Here is a 15,129-nt window from a genome sequence, read left to right on the forward strand (position 1 = left end):
GCTAAGCTAAGCTAGGATGTTTGGTAGGTTAGGTGTATTAAATACATTTTCAACTTAATGATATTTTAAATTTAGGATGGGTTTATCAGGATGTAACTCTATTGTAAGTCGAGGACAATCTGTACTCAAGTTTATAGCAGCGTTATTTACAGTAGCCAAGAGATGGGGGCAACCCAAGTGTCCATCAACAGAAGAATGGATTAAAAAAATGTGTTACATACATAAAATGGAATATTATTCAGCCTTAAAAAGGAAGGAAATTCTGACACATGCCACAACATGGGTGAAACTTTGAAGTTATGCTAAGTGAAATAAGCCCAAAATGACAAATACTATATGATTCCACTTACACGAAGTACTTAGTCAAATCCATACAGACAGAAAGTAGAATGGTGGGTGCCAGGGACTGGGGGGAGGAGAGAATGGGAAATTATTGTTTAATGGATACAGAGTTTCAATGGGGAAGATGAAAAAGTTCTGGAGATGAATGGTCGCAGAACAATGTAGATGTACTTAATGCCAAGAGAACTGTACACTTAAAAATGGTTGAAACAGTAATGTTATGGTATGCATATTTTCCAATTAAAAAATAACTATTTTTAAAATTTGTATTTCTTTTGTGAATTGTCTTTTCATATCATTTGCTCTTATTTCTGTTGAGTTTTTTCTTTTTCATATTGACCAAAGGAATTCTTTCTATACTTTGGACATTTAACAGTTTGTTATACGTATTGCAAATATTTTCTCCCTCTCTAACATTTCTCAGATATTTGTTTAAATAACACCAAATAAAAGTTTAAAATATTACAACATCAAATATGCAGCTTTTCCTTTATGGCTTCAGATGTATTACTTTGTGGAGAAAGGTAGGCCTTCCCCATTTCATAATTATAAAACTATTCTATACTTTGAGAGTTTTTCTATATTTAGATTTTTTAATCTATTGGAATTTTTCTTTGTGTGTAGTGCAAGGTAGAGAACCTAATTCACTAATTGATAGTTTCCTAAATGGATGGCCAATTGGACTGAAACTTTTTTCTGAATGATCTCTTCCTCAGTGATTTGAAATGCCACAATTTATCATAAATTAATGTTTTGGCCTATTCTGTTTCATTGATCTTTTTGTTTATTTCTGCTCCAAAATCCCATTGCTTTTAATTTTTAAAAATATTTATTTATTTGGCTGCGCCAGGTCTTAGTTGTGGCATGCGGGATCTTCGCTGCCGTGTGTGGGATCTTTAGCTGCGGCACGCAGGATCTTTGTTTTAGCTGTGGCATGCGGGACCTAGTTTCCCCGACCAGGGATTGAACCCGGGCCCCCTGCATTGGGAGCGTGGAGTCTTAACCACTGGACCACCAGGGAAGTCCCTCACATTGCTTTTATTACTGTAGTTTTATAGGACATTTTGATATCTGGTAGGGCACGGACCCCTTATTCATATTCTTTTATCAAGAACTTCTAGACTAGTCTCACAATTTTCTCTTTCTGATGAACTTTAGAGTCAGATTTCCAACTCCTGATGGCAATTCTACTGGCACTCTGATTGGAATTGCATTACATTTTTAGATATAAAGACCTGACCCCCTTAAATATTGACTCTTCTTAGGAACATTGTATTCCTCATCTATTCAGATCTTTCACGTCCTTCCGTCAAGTCATATTTTTCTTTGTAAAGAAAAATGCCCATTTTAAAAAATACATTTATTTATTTATTTATGTTTGGCTGCACTGGGTCTTCGTTGCTGCGTGCGGGCTTTCTCTAGTTGCAGCGAGCGGGGGCTACTCTTCGTTGCGGTGTGTGGGTTTCTCATTGCTGTGGCTTCTCTTGTTGCGGAGCGTGAGCTCTAGGCACGTGGACTTCAGTAGTTGTGGCACGTGGGCTCAGTAGTTGTGGCGCACGGGCTTAGTTGCTCCGCGGCATGTGGGATCTTCCCGGACCAGGGCTCGAACCTGTGTCCCCTGCACTGGCAGGCGGATTCTCAACCACTGCACCAAGCCCCTCTTATTTATCTTTGAAGCCAAAATGAACTAAATATTAAATTCAACTAATTTAATTGAGCTAATATGAATAAAATGTTTTTTTTAGATTTTGGGATAAACAGAGCCTGGATACTTGGCAAAGGAGCACACTGCTCTTCTGAACTTCGGGACTCAAAATGGGTCTTGGCCAGCATCAAAAACGGGCATTTTTCTCTGGGACTTCCCTGGTGGCGCAGTGGTTAAGACTCTGCCTGCCAATGCAGGGGACACGGGTTCGAGCCCTGGTCCGGGAAGATCCCACATGCCGCAGAGCAACTAAGCCCGTGCGCCACAACTACTGAGCCTGTGCTCTAGAGCCCACGAGCCACAACTACTGAGCCCACGTGCCACAACTACCGAAGCCCCCGCACCTAGAGCCCGTGCTCCGCAACAAGAGAAGCCATTGCAATGAGAAGCCCGCGCGCCACAATGAAGACCCAACAACGCAGCCAAAAATAAAATTAAAAAAAAATAAGATAAATAAGAAGTGAAGCAAAAAGTGAGAAATCATGCTACAACAGCTAAGACTGTCTTTAAATATATTTCTTGTGAAAACCCAAATCAGCATTGGTGGAAATTATAATCTTGCATATTTTAATACACAGCCACATCCTTATACAGACACATCCAAGCATGCAAGACTTTCAGCTTTTCCTCTCTATGAATCATGCATAGCAGAGTAGTGTATTTAAATTTTTTCATACATAAATTGAATGTATCATTAGCTTTCATACATTTTTCAACTTGAATTTTCTCTGTGTAACAAAGTGCTTTCAGAGATAAAATGTAATATTAACAGAATTTACAGTTATGAATTAAACCTAAAACACAGCAGTAATCTTCACAGTTAAAGATGTAAGGAAACATTGCGGGACTTAACCAACGCCATAGTCTAGTAAGTACCACAGCCAGATCTTATGAGCAAGAGTTCTCATTTACAGCGCTCAACTTAAAGTTAGTTCAATCAAAAGTATTTTCTGGGCTTCCCTGGTGGCGTCCGGAGCCTGTGCTCCGCAACGGGAGAGGCCACAACAGTGAGAGGCCCGCGTACCGCAAAAAAAAAAAAAAAAAAAAAAAGGGCCTCTCACTGTTGTGGCCTCTCCCGTTGTGCAGCACAGGCTCCGGACACGCAGGCTCAGCGGCCATGGCTCACGGGCCCAGCCGCTCCGCGGCATGTGAGATCTTCCCGGACCGGGGCAGGAACCCGTGTCCCCTGCATCGGCAGGCAGACTCTCAACCACTGCGCCACCAGGGAAGCCCCCATAAAAGATTTTAAAAGCTGCCTGGGAAACCCATGGAATTTCAGCCTTCCAAGAGACAGAGGGTTCACATAATAGATATCCTTCGTTTAAAAGCTCACTATCGAGAAGAACGAGGTCCTTCTTCTACTTCATTTAAAGAGTTCCTTTATAAGATTCACTGTCACAGATAAAAGCTAGTAACATTCAAAGATCCCCAGACTTAAATTCATAGAATATTCAGGAAAAGGATTTAAAGAGTGATACTTAGATGTATTCTTTTACACCTTGGCTTTGATGAACTTTCTTTTTACTCACATCTTTTGCACAGACTTTTTATTTTGGTCTCTGGTATTCAATTCTTTAATGCTTCCTATCTAATCTAATGCTATTCAATAAACTTGAGCAAATGTTTTACTTAAAAAAAAGAAATCAATGTGGAATCAGCATCCGAAGGTAATATGTTGATGCTAAAGATGGAACTAGCCACACTGGATTAAAAAGAAAAAGAAAAAAGTAGCTTCTCGTTAAATTGAATCTGCATGTAACTCCCTGACAAAATGTGTAAAAGACCAAAGATAAATTAATAATTTTTACTACCTATGTAAATATCTGCTTCCTGTGCATTTTGTTCACTTTTAAGTTCCTATTTATAGATACTATTTTTAAAATATCCATCCTTATTTGCTTCAAAATAATAAGGATGGTCTAGATTAGCAATGGTTGGATGGCTCTGGGGACTGGTTAACTAGAATATGGGGATTTAGTATACTGTGCTGCTTCTGAGTATGGGTAAAATTATCCTTAATTAAAAAGAAAAGCTGTAATGGCCAAATTATGGCACAGCCATACAATGAACAAATAAGCAAACATTAAAACATTTTACAACTAAAGAAAAACCCAAACATATATGAAGAAAATTCAACACGGTGAAAATAATTACTTTCAGCTTCTGGGATTAAATGATTTTACTTTATTTTTGTTTTTTTAACAACCCTAAACATTTATGATCTGAAAATCAATTTGTTACTGAGCTGCTTCCCATTATCTATTTAAGACTCTTCATCACCTATTTAAGCTTAATGTCTTGAAACTCTCAACCGTCTTGCCATTATGTATTTTTACTGCAAACTCATGGAACAACTGTGGACTGTGATAGGCAAATATATATTTAGGGTATATCTGTATGCATTAATAGAAATCACCCATATTTTAGTTTCACAATGCTTGTCTTAATGGGGAAAACGTCTAAATGACAAATTACATTCTTGAAATAAAATAGTATGCAGTGCTTACAAACGCTATGTAAGTATACTCATTAACCTAGGATAAAGTTCACACAGTATGAGAAAGATTACAAAACAGGATGTAGCAGGAATTCCCTGGCCGGCCAGTGGTTAGGACTCCATGTCGCCACTGCAGGGGGGCATGGGTTCAATCCTTGGTCGGGGAACTTGCAAGCCGTGAGGCTCGGCCAAAAAAACAATAACAAAAAACACACCAAAAAACAAACAAACAAAAAAAACACGGATGTATAATGACACCAATTTTGTAAACTTGTAAAAACACAGAAAAGGATCTGAGAAAAATGCATCTTTAAACAGTTGCCTAGTGAGTGAATTATAATTTCGGGTGTTCTTAGCTTGTCTGTTTCCTGAGTTTTTCCCCCAGTGAGCACGGATTGCCCCTGTACTGAAATTACACACACACACACTTCTCCCTGCCCCCGCCCTCACACATGTATCCACACTTACCAAACACCCAGACAAGACTCCTTTCCCAGGGCCTCCGTGATTATCATGCATCTCCGCATCAGGCACCAGGTTCCATGCCTTAATTCCTGATTAGTCTACATCTGAAAGGTCAAACTCAACCTCAAACAAGCCAAGAGAATGCAGGGTTCTTGCTAACTGCCTTTTCTAGTTAACAAACGAGACTGTCTGATTTGTTAGCATCATTACTAAACAGTTATCTTCCTTGTCCTTCTAGGACATCTGAACTGACCTCCACTCAACCATTCCTATCACTCGGTTCTCATTCAACTAGTTGTTGAAAGGGCAAGAAATTAACTTTTTCTAAGTACTGATCCCAGAAAAGATGCCTCAACGTGTTTTTTGGTTTTTTTTTTTTAAAGTAATTGTTTTCTTTTGACAGCTGAAGAGAACACCCACTTGAGGGTTCATTTTATCATTAAAAAATCATAAAAGGACGCTTAAGGCAAGGATCTAGAAGTACTACATTCCAATTTTCTATAAAAGAGGCAATTTCTTTTAGGTATCAATCTATACAAGAAGTGAAAAAACCTTACCTGTTGTGCTTTTTAGAAAATTAATTAATCTTTTTAAACATATTACTAGCAATGAGCTCAGAATAAGAAAATCTTTGCATCTGTAAACATTTATCACATTCCTAGGGGTGGACGGTTGGGTAATACGAAATGAACACTGCCAGATGGGTTACAGGGTTAAAATTCACTAGTTTTTTTCCCCATTGGTTTATTTTTTAATTTTTAAATATTTATCTATTTGGCTGCACCAGGTCTTAGTTGCAGCATGGGGGTTCTCAGTCAAGGCATATGGGATCTTGCTCCCTGACCAGGGATCGAACCTGGGCCCCCTGCATTGGGAACGTGGAGTCTTAGATCACTGGACCACCAGGGAATTCCCCTTATTTTTTAAGCTAACCCTTTAACTGCAACAAGTAGCTGCTAGAAATTCTGGTACCAAAAAATCGCATGAAGTATCCATACACACAGCAAGAGAAAATGTTTCAACTCCATTTAAATTTGCATATCCAAACAGTCTAACAAAACTTAGAAACTACAGGCAAATCTGCTTGCATCACTGTTTCAGGTCCTCCACCAAGAATTTTCCCACTCCCCAAGAGTTGCCAAAGCCCTCTTTTGGGTGTCATTTCAACCCAAATCAATGTCCTCTGCATTTCTTTCTGTAGTTTCATGTTTTACGATGCCACACCTCACCTCTGTGAGCTCTGTTCACACTGGGCATTCCAGCAGCACACAGCCCTTGCAGAGTTCTATGATCCCCCGGGACTCGTCGTTAATCTTTGGCCAGGCCACACAGCAACGTAGCATGTAGGACCTTAGCTCCCCAACTAGGGATTGAACCTGCAGCCCCTGCACTGGAAGCTCAGTTTTAACCACTGGACCACCAGGGAAGTCCCCCCAAGGACTGATTTTTAAAGCATTCTTCCCTCCTACTAATCAAGTCCACAGGCAAAATAACATCAAACGTAGAGTTCTAAACTTCGTTCCAAGGCCTCTCCCTCTTTAGTGGTGACCTTGGCAAGATGCCATCTCTGGCTCCACTTCTGCATTTGCCAAAGCAGCAGTGTCCAGTACCACCTCTAAAGACTATTTAGACGGCAAAACAGAGGGAAGGACTTGCATGAAAGCGAATCTCGAAAATACACAAATACAAACCTATAAGATCCCGTGCTAGCTTATTCAGTATTTATAAGCGTAGTTCACAGGAAGAGTGAATAATTAACAGGGGACTGATTTCCCATTAAACCAATTTAGTCACAAAAGCATCTTCAAAGTACACTGTTGAAGTATTACAGAAAAAATGAACTATTCCACTCTTCCAAAATTTTATTAAGACTTTGGAAAAACAAATGTGAAAATTCTTTAAAATGAAATTTAAACCACAACTTAATCCATGTGCTTCAAGAAATTCTTTCATAGTTGAGATTTTATTTGTTGTTTTGAGGATCAGTACACAGACATTTCAATTTGTACATAATTCTCAACATACGTACCAAAAACGTAAAAAATCATGTAGTTGTGATTCTTTTCTGAACAGTTATTCCAGTGACTTTCCAGCTTAAAATTTGGGGGCAAATTTTCCTTCACAGGATATCAAGTACCAATATCTTCAAATATTGATATGCTGTTACATCGTAAGTCCCACTAATTCACAATTTAATATCACATACACTACATACTCAAATTGTCAATCGTTCACAGCACATTAACAGTTACTAGAAGAACTGGACTACCACGACCGAAGATGTTACAGAGTGCACAAAACTCTGCCCAGGAGAGCCAAGATCAAGGGGTGAGTGGTTTGCTTTAGGAAACAATTCTACCAAAAACAACGTGGGAAGAGAAGTAATTTAAAGTGTTTAAGACATTAAATGCGCAACTGACTCCAAACTGCCATGTAGTATGCTTTGTATTATAGGATATAAAAGCTACCCTCCATCTGTGGAATGTTAAGCTGACACCCAAGACAATCAAAGCCTCCCATATTCAATATCCCACTATTTTCTGGTTGTACCAAAAAATAAACAACCAGCAAATGATTTCACCTCTTAAAAAAAAGCATTTACACTTAAAAAATGGGATGAGGTGGGATTCCTTCCTTTTTAAAAATGTTTCTAGAGCTACTAAAAAACTTGCATTTACAAAATAGTTGATAAAAATATTCCTCTGGATTGTACAAGAAGGGAAACAGGGACCACTGATAGGACCAGGTGTGTGATATTAATCAGACTTGGCTTCTTTCTCTCCTGCTTCATCAGAAGCTGGGCTCTGCAAAATCAAAGGAAAAACAGTGATAGAACATTTGACTTCTGTGTCAGTGTTATAATGTTAGAGATATTTAGCATTTAATACAGTGTAAGTTTTACTCATTACTATTATTAAGTCTTAACAATACATTCAATCCTCATTATTTGTAGATTCTGTATTTATAAATTTACTGACTCACTAAAATTTATTTGTAACCCCAAATCAATACTCATGTTTCATGTTCCATGGTCATGTACGTACAGATACAGAGCAGCAAAAATATGAGTCACCCGACACAGACATTCCCAGCTGAGGCCCTCCTGCCTTGTTTCAGCTGTAACACTGTAAACAAGTGTCTTTTTCACACTCCGTTTAGTGCCACACATTTCACATTTTTTTTGTGCTTTTGGTCAACAATGTTTACTAGACAAGTATAGTGCTGTCCAGTACTATGTGCTATGCAAGAAGCTTGTGACGCGCCATGTGGAGAAGACCCACGTTAGACAGCTTCACTGAGGCACGAGTTATAGTGCTGTTTCTGTTGGCCCTGAGTTCAATATTAACTTACCCAAAACATACATTAAACAGACACACATAAAATAAGGTTATGGTTTGATCTGTTGATGGAAATGTTGTGATGAGAACATTTTGAGAATTTCCACTATGAGCAACTGTCCAGCATACAGAGCAACCTTATAGAACACAACCATCATGAATAACGAGAATCAACTGTAGTTGATAAAAGGGCTCAGAAGGCCTCATTCTCCCCTTATAACTGGATTAATTTCATCTTACTATCACATAATATTTGACTTGGGGTTAGATTTAGGAATTTGTGACTGCAAATCGGGGGAGTAAGTAGTTATTACGTTAAAATCTGATCTATAAATATAAAAGTCTAAAAATTAATATTCTATTTATATTTTCTGCTTAGCCAATGTTAAAAAAAAAAAGGCTTGGCTTAAAAAGTTATTTACCACAACCTTGCAACACACTTTTTTTTTTTTTAAGGTAAAACCTCTTTTTCTCAGAGATTAAAAGGATAAAGATTAAGGACATCAATCTTTTTAATTGCTTAATCTAAGTTACTACTTAATCCTAGACAAGTGGCTTTTAAGAAAAATAAGCCTTCTTTATTAGAAAGTGGGAAAAATAAGACAAATGAGAATCAATTAAAAAAATTTAAAGCAATATCCAGAATATAAAAACCAAACAAGATTATATTAACAGTTCTACAGATGGCAATTTGGGGAAAAAAAAAAAGACTAGAATATTTGTTTAAAGAAAACCCCTAGGTCATGTTAAAGAAAGAAAAATGTGTTATACCATTTAGTAAATTAAATCTTTTTTAAAACTCACACAAGCAATTAAATTAATGAACCCTATATACAATAAAGATCATGAATCTGATTTTGAAATTCTGAATACATTACAATTTCTTGTTCACTCACTTAAAAAAACCCATTTACACATATATTTTCAAATAGGATCTAATGCATAAAAATAATCTGTCCATTCACTTGGGAGTTACTGTACAAAACTCTGTTCAATATCCTAAAGGATAAAGACTGCCTTATCTGCTACATAAAAATATAGTTTATTATCTGCTCTTCAGAGTCAAAATGAACAACACACAAACACTTCTGACCTCCTCATTTTTAGTTTCTCCATTTTCTGCAGGTAAGTCTTCTTTAGTCTCTTGGTTAGCCACTTCAGCCTGCTTTCCCTTTGCTCCCCTTTTCCCTTTTGTTTGCACTTTTTTGTCGGAAGATTTATCCTGTGACAGAACAAGAATATATTTTAAGTATCAACTCTGCACTTACTAACATTTTCTGACTTGCTAGAGCGATTGCATCCACCGCAGTTGCAATGTTAATGTGGTCGTGTGTCACTCTGAGTTACAGGACACACCTTAAGGTCCACCCCCAGTAATCAGGACCACACAGCGCACTGAGGAGACCACTAACAACACCTGCACACCAAGCGTCATCAGACTTACAACAATTAAACCTAATTAAACCTAAAGCCTCAGCTACAACCCTTCTCCACTTTCTCAATTACCCGCTATTCTCTAAAGTTCCACATGAGAGAACAAATGAAGTGAAGAAATGCTGGAGGAATCGCTTCCCCAATATAACCCTACCTACCCCCAAACTCTTTAAGCAGGAAAAATAATCAAAACCACTGTCTTGACAAGATGGTTACCCTCACAGTTAAGACCTTTCACCTGAGAAAAGCACCATGTTGTTAAGGTCAGACTGACTACTCTACTACAGTTCTGCTACAGTTAGTCCCTTGATATCATATAAGAAGTAGCTAAAAGGATCAATTTTGAGTTTATCGTTTTCATTTAGGTGTTTGAAGAACCTGAAAAGCACAGGTGTTAGTATGATGATAAGAGATTCAAAGGTTAAGCCACTTTAAAGTAATATAAAACAGTATTTCTGGACACCATCAACTGGGAAGGAGACACTTAAGTATTTCCTGTAAGTAGAGAATGTAGTTAACAGCCGACTTAGATAAGACCAATAGTGACCGATACTTCTATAATGGCATTCCATACATGAATGCATGACAACTACTAGTAATTCAGTATCTTTAGAATAATAAATTACCTAAACAAACATATTTGGGACAACACCGCTACATACATTGCCACCATGAAGTGTGACAATCGTTTCTGTATTTAAAAATGATTCTTTTATAATCTGATTTCTTTAGATTTCTCATTAATTTAATAACCATTATTACAGTAACATAAAAATGTAAAACCTGAAATGTGAAAACAGAACTATGCAATAGCCTGGACTGAAATAATACCATTTTAACTATCAACAGCCGGAAAGTGACACAAAACAAAATAAATCAACACGTCCGTAGTATGGTAATCAATACATCAAAAGCTTTACCTCCTTTTTAAGGCTTTAAAACGATTCGGTTATGAAGACAAAGATATATTATTGAAACTAAAAGGGGAAAAAGGCTCCTCCCCTCTCCTCATCATTTTTCCTTTGGGAAAACTGAACTGACAGGTTTGTTTCTCAAGAAACACTGACGTGAAAACTTACCTGTTGATTATAACTGATGTCCCAAACCCAACTGGAGGTAAATTTGAACTGTTTTCATTAAAAAAAAATTTTAGGGCAAATCAAAATACAGACGCAGGTAAATAAAGAAAGAAAACTTTGGGCTTCCCTGGTGGCACAGCGGTTAAGAATCCGCCTGCCAATGCAGGGGACACGGGTTCGAGTCCTGGTCCGGGAAGATCCCACATGCCGCGGAGCAACTAAGCCCACATGCCACAACTACTGAGCCTGTGCACTAGAGCCCGCGAGCCGCAACTACTGAGCCCGCGTGCTGCAACTACTGAAGCCCGTGGTCCTAGAGCCTGTGCTCGGCAACAAGAGAAGCCACTGCAATGAGAAGCCCGCACACTGCAACAAAGAGTAGTCCCCACTCACAACTAGAGAAAGCCTGCACGCAGCAACGAAGACCCAAGACTGCCAATAAAAATAAATTTTTAAAAAAATTAAAGAAAAGAAAAATTTGAGAAAACAGGCATAGTATTCCATCCAATCAGTTTATTTAAAAAAGCAAATAATAAAACGTGTAATAATAAAACAGTACACTGTTCAAGCAGACTTTTTGCAACAAGAGCCACTATTTTTCCCGCCTACTCTTATTTCTCATACAGAATTATCCCATTATTTTCTGGTGTAAGAAATTTCAAGTTGACATACTACGCCTACACCTTCCTTGAACCCTCTTAAAAAGGATCACAAAACAGAACTTTCTATTGAAAAAACGTTAAGATTTTTACACTCAGCTCTGTACAATGTTTAAAGAAAGAAATGAAAGGAATCTTTGATTATGCAGTGTTTATCTTTCACCTACACTTTTAGGAAAGGGGTAATGACGATAAGGATTTTGGGGAGAGACTTCTAATAGCAAACTCTCACTTAAGTTTTGAGTAAACAGAAATTAATCACACCATGAATTTCCCCTGAAGAACAAGGAAGAGCTTTACAGAGGGTGGCATCAATGCTAAATCCAAACACAAAGTTACAAATAACATGCACACATTTAGCTTTTCCAACTTAAAAGTTTTCAAACCTACATATATATATCCAACAACTACCCAAAGACCGGCAATGTGAATAAAGCAATCATGGATCTATTCTAGAGCAGCAACCATGATACTATTCACGATAAAATAACTTAGTGAACTCCTATACATATAATGGTATATAAAATACTTTTAGAAGACTGTTAATCATGTTTTCGGAGAACACAGCTCTTGATCTACCCCTGGACATAAGATATGTCCCCCTACCTTGCCTCGAGCACCTTACATGCAAAAACTTACACATTCCCTATCTCCTGGCCTCAGTCCTAGCCTTGCTGATATTGTCAAAAGAGGAAGTACAAGCACGCAACCAACAGAGGACCCCTAACCAAAACATACACAACACAAAGAATGGATTTCCCTGGTAAGCGAAAGTTATTCTTCAATATTTTTAGCCGTCTTAAGTTTCCCAAATTCTGCAGCAGCATTAAGGTGATACATTATATTCCCGTAAACCGGGATGATAACTACATCTACTGTATTTTACCCAAACCAGAAAAAGCATTGTTTATTGAAGTTACTATAACATAGAATTAAAGTGATAAATAAGGTAACACTATGACTTTTTAGGAGACTATGACATCAAACTGTAGTTGATTTCGAGATTCTCAAAGTCAAGATCTCAGCTGCTGGCAATGCGCGTGAGGTAGCACTGCAGCATTTCGAAGACACCACGATCTCTTAAGGTGAGTGTGAAACCTACCTTTCCTGCCGCCTTTTTTGGCTTCGTTTCCACTTTTGCAGGAACCGGTTTCTGAAAGGCAAAGATAGCACTGAGTTTCTTCCCTGGGTACAATCCCACGGAAAAGAGAGGTCAGGGGGCTCGCTTTACTTACAGCTGACAACCTCGCCGATCTCCTCTTGGGCTTTGGGAGAAAAAAAGGAAAATGAGCAAGGAATGCGGGGTGCGGTGCAAACCGAAACCACCCCCGGGAGAGAAGAGGAGCGGGTTCTTACCTCCTCCTTCGCCGCCCCCTCGGCGGAGCTGACCTGCGGGAGAAAGCAGACGGCGAGTGGACGCAGCCCGCAAACAAAAGTGCCCACGAGCCCAGCGCCCGCCCGCCCGCGAGAACAATGCTCGGCCGCGTGACGTCAGCGGCTTCCCGCCGCCGCGTTCGAATCTCCCACCCTGCTTCTCGGGCCGCCGAACGTTCCAGAACGGCGCGCCCGGGGCCGCCGTACGCCCGCCCGCCGCAGGTCCGGACGCCTCGCGGGCCCAGCGCTGCCGAGAGCGCGGCAGGCCTGGGCCTCGCGGGGCGCCGGGGCCGGCCGGGCGGCGGAGGGGGGCGTGTGAGGGCCGCGGCCGCCGCTCACCTTCCTCTTGGGCATCGTCGCGGCAGGGCGGGCGCGTGCCGGGTGCCTGCGGGCCGCGGCGCGCCGAGAGCCTTCGCGAACCTGGGCTGCCTGGCCGCTGCCGCTCCTCCCGCCGCCCGAGCTGCTGGGACCCGCGGCGGGGGCGGTGGGAGAACCGGATGGAACCGGATTGCGAGCCCGCCCCCTCCTCCCCCCGCGTCCCCCAGCCGCGGGCTCCCCCTCCCCGTCGGCCGGGCCGCCCCCCGCCCCCGCCCATTGGCTACGGGGCCCACCACGCCGCGGCCCGGGCCCCGAATAGGTGAGGCGGGCCGTCACTCGACCACTGCGCCCCGCCCCCGCTCTCGGCGCCCCTACCCGCCCGCCGTCTCGCAGGGCCCCAGACCCAGGCGAGGGGGCGGGGCCCCACAGGCAGCTCTCGCCTCACGGTAGTTTGTTTGAAGCTGAGCTGCAAAGTGCGGTCTACGCGCCGATTGGCGGAGGCCCACCACGTGGTTGCCGGGTGAGCCCGCTCACCACCCTGCTGGATACCTGAGCGCCCGTCAGCTCCCGGAAAGCCCCAGGATAGGGTCTCTCCCCTCTAGGGTCAATTGGATCTCACAGACTGGGAAGGGAGAGACAACAGGTTCAAGTACGAACCAATTTCTCCCAACTCAGTCAGTAAGAAAGGCTATCTAATAGGTCTCCCGTCTTGCTGGCCTGCGGGAAATGCGTCCTAGTGCGCAGGAGCGGGAAGGGAGGCCGTGGGAAGGAAAGTCGGCGCGGGCACGCGCGGGTCTCCAGTGCGCAGGCGCGGGTCTTTGCGAAGGCCATGGAATTGCGGCCCGGCTACCATACAAGGTTGCTCGCGGTCCGGCCTTTCTGTAGCTTCTTTTAAGTCATCCGTCCTTTGGGGGGCCGTGGGTGCAGGCGGTTTGTCTCAGGAGCATAGTGGGCGTCTGAGTCCCGGCCCCCACCGGCCCTAGGACGCGGACCCACTCTCAGACCCCCTGGCCGGCTGATCTACTGTGCAGAAGTGAAACAGGAAGCACGCCCATCCGGCTCCTGCCTGTTTTTTAACCACGTGGCTCACCTAAGCACCTTTCTGAGGTGGAAAGAGCTTCAGGCTGGGGGGTCTGAGCTGGGAACCCCGGAACCTGTGAGGTCACATGTTACCCAGTTTCTTTAATGAATAAGAAAATTATGTTTAGAAGGACTGATTCAGTTGGGTTAATGCAGAAAAAGGTTTTAATCGGAAAATTGTCAGCTGAAATTCATGGAGAAGAAGAGAAAATTCATGGAGTACTTTGAGTCCGAAAATTTGGAAACAGACTAAATGTCCACCATTTGAAAGGCCCGGAGAAACTATGACACCTTCACCTTCACGTAGTAGATTAATGAGCTACGTATTCTAGTCATTCGAAAAAGAATGAGGCCGCTCTTCACGGAAGAAGTGAATTTTGAAAACCACTAGTCAGACTCTGACTCCTGATCAGTAACTCTAGTGCCTTCCCTTCTCATTCAAGAAATTATTGGACTTCCCTAGTGGTCCAGTGGTTAAGACTCTGCGCTTCCACTGCAGGGGTCGCGGGTTTCTGGTGGGGGGTCTACGATCCCGCATGCTGCGCTGCGCCGCCAAAAAAAAAAGAAAATAAAATCTCAAGTCCTTAAAGTGACATATACTCCTCTGCCATCTGGCCCACTTCAAACGGTTTTCACCGCTGCTTCCCTCGGTTCACCTTCCCAGCCTCAAGTAGGCGGGGCAGTCCTGCTTCAGGACTTGTCGCCTGCTGCTCCCTTTGCCTGGAATGCTTCATGCACTGCGTCAGACCAGTGCTGCTCTATTCCTCATCCCCTTTGGATCTTTGCACAGATGTCACTATCTCATTGAGGCCTTTCTTGGCCTTTCAGTTTAGGATTG

At 41.7% G+C, this 15,129-nt stretch overlaps 1 protein-coding gene across 2 annotated transcripts; it reads right to left on the reverse strand.

Moving 5' to 3' along the window:
- Window positions 1-6,941: 6,941 nt before the first annotated feature.
- Window positions 6,942-13,384, reverse strand: HMGN1 (high mobility group nucleosome binding domain 1). Of its 2 annotated transcripts, XM_082655634.1 has the most exons (6): window positions 13,233-13,384; window positions 12,876-12,908; window positions 12,755-12,784; window positions 12,622-12,672; window positions 9,441-9,569; window positions 6,942-7,813 (listed from the first exon to the last, which is right to left on the reverse strand). In XM_082655634.1, the coding sequence occupies exons 1-6, from the start codon at window positions 13,245-13,247 to the stop codon at window positions 7,766-7,768; spliced, it is 306 nt and encodes a 101-aa protein (XP_082511760.1). In that variant the 5' UTR covers window positions 13,248-13,384; the 3' UTR covers window positions 6,942-7,765. The 2 variants fall into 2 exon arrangements, with proteins under 2 accessions (XP_082511760.1, XP_082511761.1); XM_082655635.1 differs by lacking the exon at window positions 12,755-12,784 and having other exon boundaries at window positions 12,846-12,908.
- Window positions 13,385-15,129: the final 1,745 nt, after the last annotated feature.

This window comes from Grampus griseus (genome assembly GCF_964374135.1).
Source record: "Grampus griseus genome assembly, chromosome: 5".
NCBI lineage: Eukaryota > Metazoa > Chordata > Mammalia > Artiodactyla > Delphinidae > Grampus > Grampus griseus.

Bases quoted from the DNA above. Each gene is read 5' to 3' on its own strand.
- HMGN1 (XM_082655634.1), bottom strand. The intron at 12,785-12,875 runs GTAAGAACCCGC...TTTCTCCCAAAG, and splicing joins AGGGGGCGGCGAAGGAGGAG to CCCAAGAGGAGATCGGCGAG. The intron at 9,570-12,621 runs GTAGGTTTCACA...GTTCTGTCACAG, and splicing joins CAAAAAAGGCGGCAGGAAAG to GATAAATCTTCCGACAAAAA.